This window comes from Hemiscyllium ocellatum, chromosome 11 (assembly GCF_020745735.1).
Source record: "Hemiscyllium ocellatum isolate sHemOce1 chromosome 11, sHemOce1.pat.X.cur, whole genome shotgun sequence".
NCBI classification, from domain to species: domain Eukaryota; kingdom Metazoa; phylum Chordata; class Chondrichthyes; order Orectolobiformes; family Hemiscylliidae; genus Hemiscyllium; species Hemiscyllium ocellatum.
The window spans coordinates 67,966,106-67,981,204 of NC_083411.1; the positions used below are offsets into that span (position 1 = coordinate 67,966,106).

General features: G+C 44.5%; 1 protein-coding gene across 1 annotated transcript in view; it reads right to left on the minus strand.

Annotated features, from left to right (window-relative positions):
- Positions 1 to 15,099, minus strand: part of si:ch211-26b3.4 (connector enhancer of kinase suppressor of ras 2) — a 582,714-nt gene that overhangs the window by 251,964 nt on the left and 315,651 nt on the right. The window contains 1 exon segment of the mRNA XM_060832168.1: positions 3,282 to 3,428. Coding sequence (XP_060688151.1) covers positions 3,282 to 3,428 — 147 coding nt within the window.

Genomic DNA, 15,099 nt, shown 5'->3' on the forward strand with positions numbered 1-15,099 from the left:
TCACTGCTTCTTAATTCCAGACTTCTTTTTATTGAATTCAAATTCCACTATCTGCCACGGCAGGGTTCAAACTCTTAGGGCAGGAGCACTAGCTGATTTTTCTGGAGCGATAATACCACTAGGCCATCACATCTCCTATTAAAGGGCTATAGGAGGTGGGAGGTCATGTTGCAGCTGTTCAGTGCATTGGTTAGGCCACTTTTGGAATACTGCATACAATTCTGGTCTCCTTCCTATTGGAAGGATGTTGTGAAACTTGAAAGGGTTCAGAAAAGATTTACAAGGACATTGCAACGGTTGGAAGGTCTGAGTTATTAGGAGAGGCTGAACAGGCTGGGGCTGTTTTCCCTGGAATGCCAGAGGCTGAGGGGGTGATATTATAGAGGTTTATAAAATCATGAGGGGCATGGATAGGGTAAATAGATGAGGGGTGGGAGGAGTCCAGAATTAAAGGCATAGGTTTAGGGTGAGAGGGGAAAAAGGGACCTAAAAGGCAACATTTTCCACACTAAAGATAATGCGTATTTGGAATGAACTGCCAGAGGAAGTGATGGAGGCTGGTAAAATTACAGCATTCAAAAGGCATCTGACGGGTATATGAATAGAATGGGTTGAGAGGGTGATAGGCCAAATGCTGGCAAATGGGACTAAATTAGGTTATAGTATCTGGTCAGCATGAACATGTTGGACCTGTTTCCATGCTGTGCATCCCTATGACACTGTAGCTCAACAGAAATGGGGTGGTAAGGGTGGGGAATGGAGGATTGCTGGAGGCTGAAAGATCATAGGGATCACAGAGGTAGCACAAATTGGAGCCAAAATCTTGAGTGCCTCCTTATCATGTCAGGTAAGCGAGTGTAACCAGAATAAAGAAGTAGCAACTGATGATTATATTTATCAGGAAGGGCATCCCAGATAGCGTGATCATATACTGCATTGTCGAGTTCAAGGGGCCTGAGGTAACTTAACTCAAACCTGTAACCAGGATGAACTAACTGAGTTTGGACTTTGTCTAATAGGTTGTGATTCTATTGGTACTAAGCAACTGCTTTGTTATCCATCTGGCTGTACGTTGAATGTCTTTGGTTGACCACACTTTCAAAGAGCCAATACATTGCAGGTCCTGCAAACTGTAAGCAGCAGTCAACTCAAAGCACTAACATCACATGGTCCTGAGGTTAGGTATTTCTTGAGGCTTCCATCAGGATATTGTGTTCAAATGTCGTGCAGTGAAGTCCCTCAGTTGGTTGACAGGATCCCCCGTGCACATTTCCATCTTTTAGTCCTTCAGTTTTCCAGAGTAAGCATGAATTATCCTGAAATACTTGAGCATCCTCTGGAAGAACAATGGAACTGTAAGAGGCAGACTGGTGAACTGTGTGAGAGAGAGCAGATGTGTGTACAGCCATTGTGTAGCTCCCAGCCTTGATTGACTATATATTCCCTTGAAAAACTGATACATGGAATGAACCTTTGCCTCCAGAGATATGTAGAATCATCAGAGACTTTGGATTCTCAGCCATAGGTGGATGCAAATCTGAGATTGGTACAATCCCTACATGTAGTCCCACTGGAGTCCACATTAACTTGGTCGCGGTCATCAATGTCATACGAAGTCTGAGGCTATCTGCAGTCAAGGAGAGGGTGTGAGATTGTAAAAAGGTGAGCAATGCTGACTTCTTTCATCCTTGGGAAGTCTGAAGAGGCTGCTCATCTCTCACAGTAGTGTGATTTAACCAAATCCCACAGCGAAAACTATGCCACAACAGCCATTTTAACACAACAGTGAACGTATAGCTACAAATTATTTATGATTACCCAGGAAGTCCATGCATGGTAGTGCCTGGAGAAAACAGAAGTGAATATGTTGGCATAGATTGGCACGCACAGACATTGGTAGTGGCTGCACAGATGCACAATGTCAAGGGAGCATTGTTTTGCTATTTTCCAGGAAAGAAGACTAAAAAACTCAGTTACATCTTTAATAAGGCTCAATAAAGAGTGGATTTGTGTGCACCAGGATTCTTACTCAGCAAAACACTTGAACTGAACAGGGGATCATTACTTGCCATGTATTTATTTCAAGCCTTCAACATGATAAAACATTGCAAAATGCTTCACTAGGAGTACTATCAAGTAACCATTTGTCTCTTAGTTACATAAGGACGTGTTAGGCTGATGACTAAAAGCTTGGTCAAAAGGGTGAGTTTTACCAAGTGTCTGAAAGGAGGGATGGGAGGTTGAAGGCAGAGAAATGTAGAAAGGGAACTCAGAGCTAGCTACGCAATGGAAACCATGACCTCCAATGGTGGAGTCATTCCAATCAGAGGTGCTTGAGATACTAGAATTTGAGTGCAGATATTCAAGAGTGTTGTAGCACTGGGGAGTATTACAGAATGGGGGACTGTGAGGTCACGAGGGATTTGTAAACAAGGAGACTTGTAAAACCAATGCGTTGCTTCACAGGGACCCAATGTAGATCAATGACCACAGAAGTCTTCCCTTTTGTTCTTCCTTACCCTCACCCCTTTCAATGGTATAAAACCTATTACATTTCCACCTTTCTCAAGTTCTGAAGAAAAGTTCTTTCCAACTCAAAACATGAACTCAATTTCTCTCTCCATCAATGCTGCCAGACCAACTGAATATTTCCAGAACTCCCTGCTTTTATTTCAACTTAGCAGCATCCAGCTTATTTCATTTTTGCAACTGCTTCTCGGGGGAAATAAATGAGTCTTTGCATTGATTTAGTTACAATTTGGTCATTTAGGTATGTAGCTATTTGGTACCTAACATAGTTTATTAAGATCTGGGATAATCGAGAGAGAGAGAGAGAGAGACAGAGACAGAGACAGAGGGAGAGAGAGACAGAGAGATTAGCAAATTCAGATGGTCAAGAAACTGAGTAGGGTTGAAGCCTCACTCAGTGATAATTATCATTAATGAAGAGTGAATACAATTATTATAGACATTATAATAGAAGATTGCATGATTCATTAAAAGACCACAAGGAAAGCAAGCTCCACATTTCTCCAGATGGAAAGGAAAGGGTAAAAATGATGACCACTGATCTGCATTTTAAATGAAATTGAAAAACCGGCCTAAAAATAGCACTCACGCAGGCATGCTTTGTAATTAGTTACCATGGTGCAATCAGCAACTCATTTATCCAACTGTATTAAAAGTGAACTTTTCAGCATTTTTATCGGACACATTTGTCATGCTGACAGCACTTCAATCTGAGGGGCATCAGACTGCAACTTAATGAGGATTCAGTTTACCTGCAGGGCTAAAGGTTTCCATCTCACATTCTTCAGCAGAGCAGGGGCAGAAGTGAGTGTGTTCTGTGGTCGTTTTTTCAAAGTCAATATCACCCCGTTGGGATCCTCTCTGAGTGCATTGACAAGGTTCTTCAGCTGCCAGCCCACCTGGAATCGAGAATCCAGAGACAGAAAGATGCAAGCTAGAGATTTAAGTTTTGCTGGATTGTACTGAACTTAAGTATTGCTGGAAAAAGATTCCATTTTGTTCACCTTAGTCCTCAGGACAATTTGTAAGAAATACCGATTCAAGAGGAAATCTGACATGTGGGGACAGTGCTGTTGGTTGGCAAGTGAACTCTGATTGGTATAGGTGTTGCCATGCAGAATGCTCCAATAAATGATGATTGACAGTTAACCACAGTTTGCCTTTTTGCAACCGTATTTAATTTTCTGAACCAAAAAATTATACTCAAATGGAATTGAAAAAGCATGCAACCAAATAAATGTTGATTAAATAAATTTGGTTAAATAAAGAAACAACAAGCATATATTTAACACTGGACTAACTATAACGATCAAAGAAGGTGAAGTGTTTGTCCCTATTATATGAAACATGATGATTACAGTTCAGGAAGGCCATTTGGTCTAGTTTAGTTCAAAAGGATCCTGGCAAGCCTCCATTGTTGCATCTCAATGGTCCTCGAAGCTTTGAGGAGATGTCTTCCTGTTTGGCTATTGAGAAGTATGTCCCATAAGTTAGAGAGATCAGTCACAATTACACTGAAAGGGATTGGCAGCTTGAAATACCTCAACAGGGTGGATAGAGTTTATCGTATATGAAGAATGGTGTTATCCAGTGTAACGCATTCTGAGCAACATCAGATTATGCAATCGAGTGTTACAAAGTCCAAAGTGTGAAGGAACACCTGAAGGAGACCTGGGAGCTGCCTGTTCTGCCCATCAGGATTGAGAGGTGAAAGTTACGCTGTCCAACAGGGGAATACAGGGTTATGTTTCAGCCACTAATACTCAAGCAGAGATGGCAGGGAGGGGTGGGGGGGGGGGGGCGTGGAGAAAGCATGGATTGTAGATGACTTTACAATTTTCTCTCATGCCAACTGATTATGTAATAACTGATGTGTTAGCATGCTGATTTTCTTTAATATTTGGTTAAAAAAAAGTTCAAGCAAGTTGAATGGACGTTTTCAAGGTAAGCTGTTACTAGAAATTCTGTTAACTATCATTAAATAGATAAATATATTTATGTCATCAGGACAAAATTTGCATGCATTTCCCTTATGTACACTGTTGTCTATCATTGACCTGTATCACGAAAACACACATGTGAACAAAGGGGTCATCAAGGAATTTCATCCCTTCCTTATTCTAGATGATGAAAATAAAACAGGATATTTTCCTTAAAACTTCAGGCCACTGAATTTGAAAGGTGACTCTGAGCAATCCAATCAAAGAAACAAGAATCAAGCAGATGTCAGGAGCAAACCGCTGGGCTTGATTCCACATTCAAGAACTCAAGGTTTGTGCGAAGATTTGTAGCTCGGGTGCTCGTTGTTGTGGTTCTGTTCGCCGAGCTGGAAGTTTTTGTTGCAAACATTTCGTCCCCTGGCTAGGAGACATCATCAGTGCTCTGGAGCCTCCTGCGAAGCGCTTCTTTGATGTTTCTTCCAGTATTTATAGTGGTCTGTCCTTGCCGCTTCCGGGTGTCAGTTTCAGCTGTCCGCTGTAGTGGTTGGTATATTGGGGTCCGCTGTAGTGGTTGGTATATCAACAAACACATCGACCTGGACCCAATATACCAACCACTACAGCGGACAGCTGAAATTGACACCCGGAAGCGGCAAGGACAGACCACTATAAATACCGGAAGAAACATCAAAGAAGCGCTTCGCAGGAGGCTCCAGAGCACTGATGATGTCTCCTAGCCAGGGGACGAAACGTCTGCAACAAAAACTTCCAGCTCGGCGAACAGAACCACAATATTCAAGAACCATCTGTACACGGTTATTTTGGAATGATATAATCACAATGAATGAGTCAATTTCATGACCAAAGTTTCCACTACACAACTGACTGAACACTTCTAAACCTATTTCATGACATCAACCAAAATATGATTGAGTGATCAATACATAAAGAAAAGATTTAAAAAGGATAGCACATCCTTTGCCAGGATGTGCTTTTTAGTTGTGATATCACTCCTTTCCCCTAAATACATAGCACCAGTTTGGGCCACCTCACCCCAGCATGTTCTCATACCCTTGGAGTTCAGGCCTAAATCAAGTCTGGCTGGTCACTTGTGGCCTGATGCAAAGAGTGAACAGATAGTTGCAGCAGACCAACTGAATGAGCTGAGGACTTCATCCTTCCCCAAGGCAAACTCCAATCACTCCACACCCACTTCTTCCCAAGGTTATAATTGGTCCAATAACTCGACTGTTTCCTCTTGTTACTCCCTCCACTGGTCATTTACCAACCGACTTGAACTTCACATGCCAAGACTGTTTCACTTTCCTGACACCGATCTCTATGTAACTTTATTGTCCACATTTGATCATGGCTTCAATCATTTGAGCTCATGTTCCAACAGACCAAAGAGATTGTCAGAAACATGGGGGCTGACATTTCTGACTCCATGCCAGGTGCATTACCTCCCCCTACGTCTTTTTCCAACTATGCTGATGAAATATTGAGTGAGATGACATTGTGTCATCAATCTAAGGTCATCCAAAACAGACAGAGGGTGAACTAATGTTGGAACCATTTTGAAGTAATTCTGTAACGAGTTACCAAGGCTTCTTGATAACCCAGTCATCTATAATTTTTTCATTTCCAGCTGCATTTTTTGGGTGTTAGATGCAATAAAGTTTGGGCGTCCTTAATATCAAATATAACAGAGTGGCACAAGGGCAGAATCCTGCTTCTGAGTCAATGGCTGATTGTATTATTAGGTTCTGCTGAGCCAGTTGGCAGCATCTGTATGCTTATGTTTAAAGTCTTTATTTCACCTTTAAAAAAACACAACTAAAGACGGATTCAAGGAGCAAGAAGCTCTTACAATTCTAACTTTGACTCATCCCCTGTTGGTGGCAGTAACCCTTTGTCACATGACATTCTGGTTTACGGTGCAGATTGGTCACAGATTGATTTTGTTTCTGTCGAGCTGCACATACACGAATGACACTTGAATGGGTAAACTCAGATAGCTGGGGCAGGGACAAGTGGGCCCCTCAGTTTCCATTCTGCCTGTCACCCCATGGTAAAATGTAACATTCAAACCACAAATCCACTCCAGGCAATCAGAAAGGGTGAGAAACTGGCAGAAAGGGAACAAAAGAACAAAAGTATGATGGACCCAGATTGGAGAAGTGTACTGTCACTCTAGTCACACAACTCCATGGTTCATAAAACTTAACATTAACTTTTTCCAGTTACCAAGGTAACTAATTAGATACCTAATCTCTATCAGATTTAAAACAAAGGATCCATCAACTGAGTTTCTTAATAAACATATTTATTAGCTTATCAAAACAAAATTTAATCAATAAAGATGCAATAAATGACTAGTATACGCAGTAATATAGAAACATAAACAGTTATCTCTCCAAATATCCCCAACACACATATACTCTGCAGCATAATAAAAACAAAACTTTCACTAAAGGGTTATTCCTGAATGTAAAAGGGTGAGGCACAGACATGTTCTGAAGTCTGTTCTCTGAGCTTCGAGCAAGAGAGATCAAGTCATTAATCAATGCGATAGGCTGTTTTAATTTGTTTGATGACCTCACCTTCTGCCAGGTGTTGGGATTCTCAATGAGCTGCCACCTCATTCAAAGTAAAGTTGAGAAAGGGGAAACACATGATAAAGGAATTGTTGGATCTTTGTTGGCAATGTTCTTCACGATCTCACAGCTGACTATGAAAGTTTAGTAATTTTATTCCTGGTTTGACTCTCCGAGACCATTTTCTCCACAATTTGTTCCTTTGGAGATACTAATTTGGTGAAGTCCAGAATAACTTCATTGCAAACAGTCATGTGTACAACATTAGACCAACCATTAAGATGCTCAATCCAGGGGCTTTATTCCTTTGACTACAAAAATGAGAGCGACTCTACAAAGATGTGAGTGATGTCTCAGCCAGTAGAAAGTGGGGCAGCCTATTATATGGACCACACATTTTTAGCCCTCGCCCCATTTGGGATGAGTAGAGAGTTCACTGAGAGGGCTGTTCAGTCATAGGTATTGTTGCCCTAGGACATTTCTGCCACAACACATGTCCTATGTCCTTCAAGTATTTCCCACGTCTCTACAGAATCTTGGCTGGGAAGCTCCCAGGTTTACATCCTTGCCTCGTCGTTAATGCTGCATTGCTAAAGGACCATACCACAACAAACAGGCCAACTGAGAACATGGAAATCCCAATGGTACAGCTTAAAGACTCCATAGAATATATCAAGGTGACTGGGTTAGATCGAGATTGGTCCCGCTAAGTTGAACACTGGTTGAAGTTAGATGTAAAATGACAATTCTTGATGGATTCTGTTTTTGTTCTGAAGAGCAGAAAAGACAGGAGGAAGGGATTGAGGAAACTGGGGCCATAACCATGGGAGAAACAGTATCTAAGACTGGAGAAGTAACTCCTCACAGACTCCTTCTTTATAATTTTTGAGTGTGATTTCATTCTTATTTATCACCTCCTTCATTGATCCTTTTACAGGTTCTCTGGGGGCTTTTGAATTTGATTGTCAACCCCATGTATACTGAATCTTGGTGTTAAACACCCAACCACCCGAAGAAAAAATATGTAAAATACTCTTTAGAGCATGGATTGGGACTCACAGAAGAGTTCACTCAAACAGCTAGCACAGACACAACAGGATGAATCGTGTCCAGTTGCTTCTACAATTCTTAGATTAACTAAATAGGCCAGGAAAACCTGAAAACCAACAGCAAGGCATGTAATCTCGACTGGCTCAGGAATCAGATTACTGAGGCTATGGATGGAAAGGGGATGTGGGAGCTTTTTTTGTACAGATTCTTTCAATGTCAATTGAGCTGCATCTGGTCAAAAGATGTTATTGCACCTAAAACATTAATCAGTTCCTTTTGCTGAAAAGGGTGGATGTGGTTAATCTACAAAAAGTACCCGTTTCGGTTTAACAATTTTTGCCATCATAAGAAGAACCAAATTCCTTTTACAGTTTAAGAAGTCAATTAAAATGTGGAAACATAAATTACTCAGTGTCAACTGTCTGACATGATATTCAATTAGAAAACTACAGGTGAAACTTACTGGTAGACTTGTCAGTGACATTAAGTCATGTTCTGGCTGTGGCAGATTTACACTGAAATAGAAACATTATATTTTGGCAAAGTGTCATTTTTATCGAGCTTTGTGGAGTGTAGATTTTCATGAGACTTAGTGAGATTGCTCATGCTATCATTCAAAACCCACCTCATTAATTATCTACCATAGTTAATGGGAGGTATTAACATTAATCAGATTAGAACATAGAACGTAGAACATTACAGTGCAGTACAGGCCCTTCGGCCCTCGATGTGGCGCCGCCCTGTCATACTAATCTGAAGCTCATCCCACCTACACTGTTCCAGGTACATCCATATGCTTGTCCAATGACGACTTAAATGCACTTAAACTTGGTGAATCTATTCCAAAGTATTCCATACCCTTACTACTCTCTGAGTAAAAAAACTACCTCTGACATCTGTCTTATACCTATCTCTCTTCACTTTAAAGTTGTGTCCCTTCATGTTTGCTATTCCCATACTTGGAAAAAGGTTCTCCCTGTCCACCCTATCTAAACCTCTGATTATCTCATATGTCTCTATTAAGTCACCTCTCAACCTTCTTCTCCCTAACGAGAATAGCCTCAAGGCCCTCAGCCTTTCCTCGTAAGACATTCCTTCCATACCAGGCAATATCCGAGTAAGTCTCCTCTGCACCCTTTGCAAAGCTTCCACATCCTTCTTATAATGTGGTGACCAGAACTGTACACAATACTCCAAGTGTGGCCGTACCAGAGCTCTGTACAGCTGCAGCATAACATCCTGGTTCTGGAACTCAATCCTTCTATTAACAAAGGCCAAGACATTGTATGGAGAAAGTGAGGACTGCAGATGCTGGAGATCAGAGCTGAAAATGTGTTGCTGGAAAAGCGCAGCAGGTCAGGCAGCATCCAAGGAGCAGGAGATTCGACGTTTCAGGAATAAGCCCTTCTTCAGGAATGAGGAAAGTGTGTCCAGCAGGCTAAGATAAAAGGTAAGGAGGAGGGACTTGGGGGAGGGGCGTTGGAAATGCGATAGGTGGAAGGAGGTCAAGGTGAGGGTGATAGGCCGGAGTGGGGATGGGGGCGGAGAGGTCAGGAAGAAGATTGCAGGTTAGGAAGGCGGTGCTGAGTTCGAGGGATTTGACTGAGACAAGGTGGGGGGAGGGGAAATGAGGAAACTGGAGAAATCTGAGTTCACCCCTTGTGGTTGGAGGGTTCCTAGGCGGAAGATGAGGCGCTCTTCCTTTAGCCGTCATGTTGTTATGGTCTGGCGATGGAGGAGTCCAAGGACCTGCATGTCCTTGGTGGAATGGGATGGGGAGTTGAAGTGTTGAGCCACGGGGTGGTTGGGTTGGTTGGTCCGGATGTCCCAGAGGTGTTCTCTGAAACGTTCCGGAAGTAGGCGGCCTGTCTCCCCAATATAGAGGAGGCCACATCAGGTGCAGCGGATGCAATAGTTGATGTGTGTGGAGGTGCAGGTGAATTTGTGGCGGATATAGAAGGATCCCTTGGGGCCTTGGAGGGAAGTAAAGGGGGAGGTGTGGGTGCAAGTTTTGCATTTCTTGCGGTTGCAGGGGAAGGTACCAGGAGTGGAGGTTGGGTTGGTGGGGGGTGTGGACCTGACGAGGGAGTCATAGAAGGAGTCCACACCCCCCACCAACCCAACCTCCACTCCCGGCACCTTCCCCTGCAACTGCAAGAAATGCAAAACTTGCGCCCACACCTCCCCCCTTACTTCCCTCCAAGGCCCCAAGGGATCCTTCCATATCCGCCACAAATTCACTTGCACCTCCACACACATCATTTACTGCATCCGCTGCACCTGGTGTGGCCTCCTCTATATTGAGGAAACAGGCCGCCTACTTGCGGAACATTTCAGAGAACACCTCTGGGATATCCGGACCAACCAACCCAACCACCCCGTGGCTGAACACTTCAACTCCTCCCCCCCCCCCCCCCCCCCCCCCCCCCACTCCACCAAGGACATGCAGGTCTTTGGACTCCTTCATCGCCAGACCATAGCAACACGTGGAGGAAGAGAGCCTCATCTTCCGCCTGGGAACCCTCCAACCACAAGGGATGAACTCAGATTTCTCCAGTTTCCTCATTTCCCCTCCCCCCACCTTGTCTCAGTCAAATCCCTTGAACTCAGCACCGCCCTCCTAACCTGCAATCTTCTTCCTGACCTCTCCGCCCCCATCCCCACTCCGGCCTATCACCCTCACCTTGACCTCCTTCCACCAATCACATTTCCAATGCCCATCCCCCAAGTCCCAAGACACTGGATGCCTTCTTAGCAACCCTGTCAATCTGGGTGGCAACTTTCAGGGATTTAACAACCCTGTCAATTTGGGTGGCAACTTTCAGGGATAGATTAGATTCCCTACAGTGTGGAAACAGGCCCTTTGGCCCAACCAGTCCACACCGACCCTCTGAAGAGTAACCCATCCAGAACCATTCCCCTCTGACTAATGCACCTAACACAATGGGCAATTTAGAATGGCCATTTCACCTGACCTGCACATCTTTGGATGTGGGAGGAAACTGGAGCACCCAGCGGAAACCCAGGCAGAACACAGGGAGAATGTGCAAACTCTACACAGACAGTCACCCGAGGCTGAAATCGAACCTGGGACCCTGGTGCTGTGAGGCAGCACTGCTAACCACTGAGCCACTGTGCTGCCCCAATGTTAATCTGATGCTAGATCTTGTCCAGCCTAAAGCCAATTTTCCCATGCTCCAAACTTGAAATCACTCACTGCTCCCAGAACATCCCATCACACCCCATCATCACTGGCATGAACTCCAGGGGCTTCAATCATTCAACCAGCCAAGCACTAGCAATCTGGGGTTGGCCATCACCAACAAAACAGTGGCACAGCAGCCACAAACCAATGCTCTCAGGACATATAAGTGCAACAGCAGACACTTCTTTGCATATATAACTGCATACTTCCATTCCTATCACAGGTTAAGCTCCAAGCCATACAACTTATCAGTCTGTTGCCATATGCCATTTGAGAAACCCCTCCTAATCACTGCTACTCTCTCCCCAATGCCCATCACTGCCCACATTTTACCCGCTCTGACTTTCGTGTTGGAAATCTTCACGTCAGGAATATTTATGTCAGGCAATGACAGTGTGTAGTTTCCATCTGGCTGGGTGGGGATGCCTTATTAGATTTAGATTAGACTTACAGTGTGGAAACAGGCCCTTCGGCCCAACAAGTCCACACCGACCCGCCGAAGCGCAACCCACCCATACCGCTACATTTACCCCTTACCTAACACTACGGGCAATTTAGCATGGCCAATTCACCTGACCCGCACATCTTTGTGACTGTGGGAGGAAACCGGAGCACCCGGAGGAAACCCACGCAGACACGGGGAGAACGTGCAAACTCCACACAGTCAGTCGCCTGAGTCGGGAATTGAACCCGGGTCTACAGGCGCTGTGAGGCAGCAGTGCTAACCACTGTGCCACCGTGCCGCTTATGAGGAGAGATTAAGTAATTTTGAGGATGATAATTTCTGTTAATAGGCCTCGTTCAGTTCATTTGCAGGAAGATTGCCTCAATGTCAGGAAATCAGTTGGAAAATGCAACATTCTGGTCTCAATGTCAAGAAAGGTCTCAGTTCCCTTCTCACGCCGCTCTTCCACATTTCTTGCCATAGCCAACATCGTTGAAGGCCTGGGAATGTTCTTCCCAGAGAATTCACTTTAGTCCTTATTTCAACATTTAATGTTCTGCAGAATCACAGCCATCAATAAAGATATTGCAAGGGAAAATGAATGTCCTGCTAAGCAATTCCTTGAATTATCCCTTCCTCATGAGCTAGTCAAGCTAGAAGGTGTCAGCAGGGTGATCAATCGGAGGGAGCAGTCTAGTTTCTGCAATCCTGTATCCGCATGTAAGTGTTACTGGGATCTGTTAAATCAGCATTCGGCTGGGAGGTGGGTGCCGTGTGTGGCAGGAAGGGTGCCTGTCAAGGCAGATGAAGCAAGTGCCCACCATCTTTCTGCCACCATGCTATTCCATCAGTGGAAAAGGCACAGCACCAGCTCCCTATCCAGAGGTCAACTGAGTTACTGACATAGCCCATTAAGGGATCTATTCCCAGCACGATTAGCACGTTTCCTTTAAACACTGCAGCCTCTTGGCAAGTTGGGATTGGACAGAGAAGTGGAATCTGGGCACTCTGTGAGCCACAGACAGGTCCTGGAGTGGCAATGGCTGCCCCCACTCCCAACAGCAAAAACCCTCCTCACCTCTGTTCTGGTCTTTCAAAGAATCCCTCCAATGCAAATAGAGGCATTTGGTCCATTAATTCTATACCGATCCTCTGAACAGCACCCCACCCCACCCTATCCCTGCAATCCAACATTTGTTATGACTAACGCACCTCGACTGCACATACCTGAACACTACGGGGCAATAACGCTACAGTATAGCCAATCCACCTAACCTGCACTGTGGGAGGAAACCGGAGCACCCAGAGGAAAGTCATGCAGATGCAGAGAGAACTCCACACAGACAGTGGCCTGAGGCTGGAATCGAACCCCGGTCCTTGGTGCTATGAGGCAGCAGAGCTAACCACTGAGCCACCGTACCAGCATGAACCATTTTGTCAGCAGTCATGCTACAAATATAAACCTCAGTCTGGTGCACGACCAGCAGACTTGAGATCCCTGGAAGAAAGTAAGCATTCTCCCTCGCCCAGCTATTCTGCTGTCGTGTATAGGGAACAATCACTATCGTGACTGAAGTCAGCTGACGCAGTAGAGGCTAGGCAATAAAACGGGAACCACTTGCTCCAAATGATTCAGTACCACATCAGGACATACACACCCCCAACCCTGACCTCTCCCACAGAGGCTCCTTGTGCTCAATTACAGCAAGAAAACCCACATGTATCAATGTAAATTCACTAACCACCCTCAGCACTTTCGATCACCTCTGGGACAGCCCGCCCTGGTACCCACCCGAGGTGACAGCGCTGAGGACAGCTACCCGCATTCTGGCTCTCGTTCTGCCCCTACGTACCATTGGGCTCTCACCCACCCTGATGGTAACACACATGCATCAATATAAATAGGAAACATTTGTAGATTGTAGACAGGTAGGAAATCCCACGGATCTTTGAGGCTTGGCAGACTTAGACTGCAGCTGAAAATGTGTTGCTGGAAAAGCGCAGCAGGTCAGGCAGCATCCAAGGAGCAGGAGAATCGATGTTTCGGGCATGAGCCCTTTTTCATGAAATGATATCCTGAAGAAGGGCTCATGCCCGAAATGTTGATTCTCCTGCTCCTTGGATGCTGCCTGACCTGCTACACTTTTCCAGCAACACATTTTCAGCTCTGATCTCCAGCATCTGCAGTCCTCACTTTCTCCTAGAAGACTTAGACTGCAGACGCCTACTGCACCACCAATCCATTTAGCATTGGTTTCTGGCAGGCGAAGCTGTCTGAGTGAGATAATTACCCTTTAAAGATAGCCCCACCTCCAAAAGCATTGCACTGTCCAACCAATCTAATCCTCTGATTATCTTTTGCTTTCATTTAAAGAGTATATTTAAATGCTAGTTTAAATATACCCTTTAAATGAAAGCTAAAGATAATCAGAGGGTGAGATAGGTTGGACAGTGAGAGCCTTTTTCCTTGGATGGCGATGGCTAGCATGGGGGGACATAGCTTTAAATTGAGGGGGGATAGATATAGGACAGATATCAGGGGTACTTTCTTTACTCAGGGAATAATAAGGGTGTGGAATGCACTGTTTGCATCTGCAGGAGACTCACCAACTTTAAGGGAATTTATAATGGTCTTCGGATAGGCATGTGGACGAGAATGGAATAGTGTAGGTTAGATGGGCTTCAGACTGATTCCACAGGTCCGTGCAAAATCAAGGGCTGAAGGGCATGCACTGTGCTGTAATGTTCTATGTTCAATGTTCTAAATACCAGCCCTGTGTTACCCAACGTAAGCAACTTCTGATAGATAGCCAACAGCAATCTGGGGTGCTGGAAGTGAGAAATTCTATTTCGGGCATGTGGTCATGCCTGACATAAGCAGTCTCACTTATATTAAAAATGCAATTTCATTCATCCAGCTATTCTCATCTTGGAAAATGTTTCCATTTTAAAATCTCTGTGTCAGGGTTCTCAACACATCAAAGTTCATCAAATGTGTAAAGGCACAGCGCAGTGAAGGACTCACATCCCAGCTCACACCTCTCTGAAGAGAAGGATGTAGCCATGGCAATGGAGTTCACTGTTCAGAAAGCATCACTGATTTGTGACTTGTCAGTTCACTGTAAGCTAGTGGAATCCTCCATGCATAAAATTACAAAGCAGTCTCTTTCTGCTTCGTCAGTGTGTCACAGGTTCTTTACCGAGACAATGGAATGTAAATGTGTTGAAGAGCCGCTCCTGTACGCTGTGTTTCACTCCAAAAGAAAGTTAATGCATGAAACAAGAGTTGGCAGGAAAGAAGACTGGTTAACATTGGCTTCAGCTCAGGCTCTG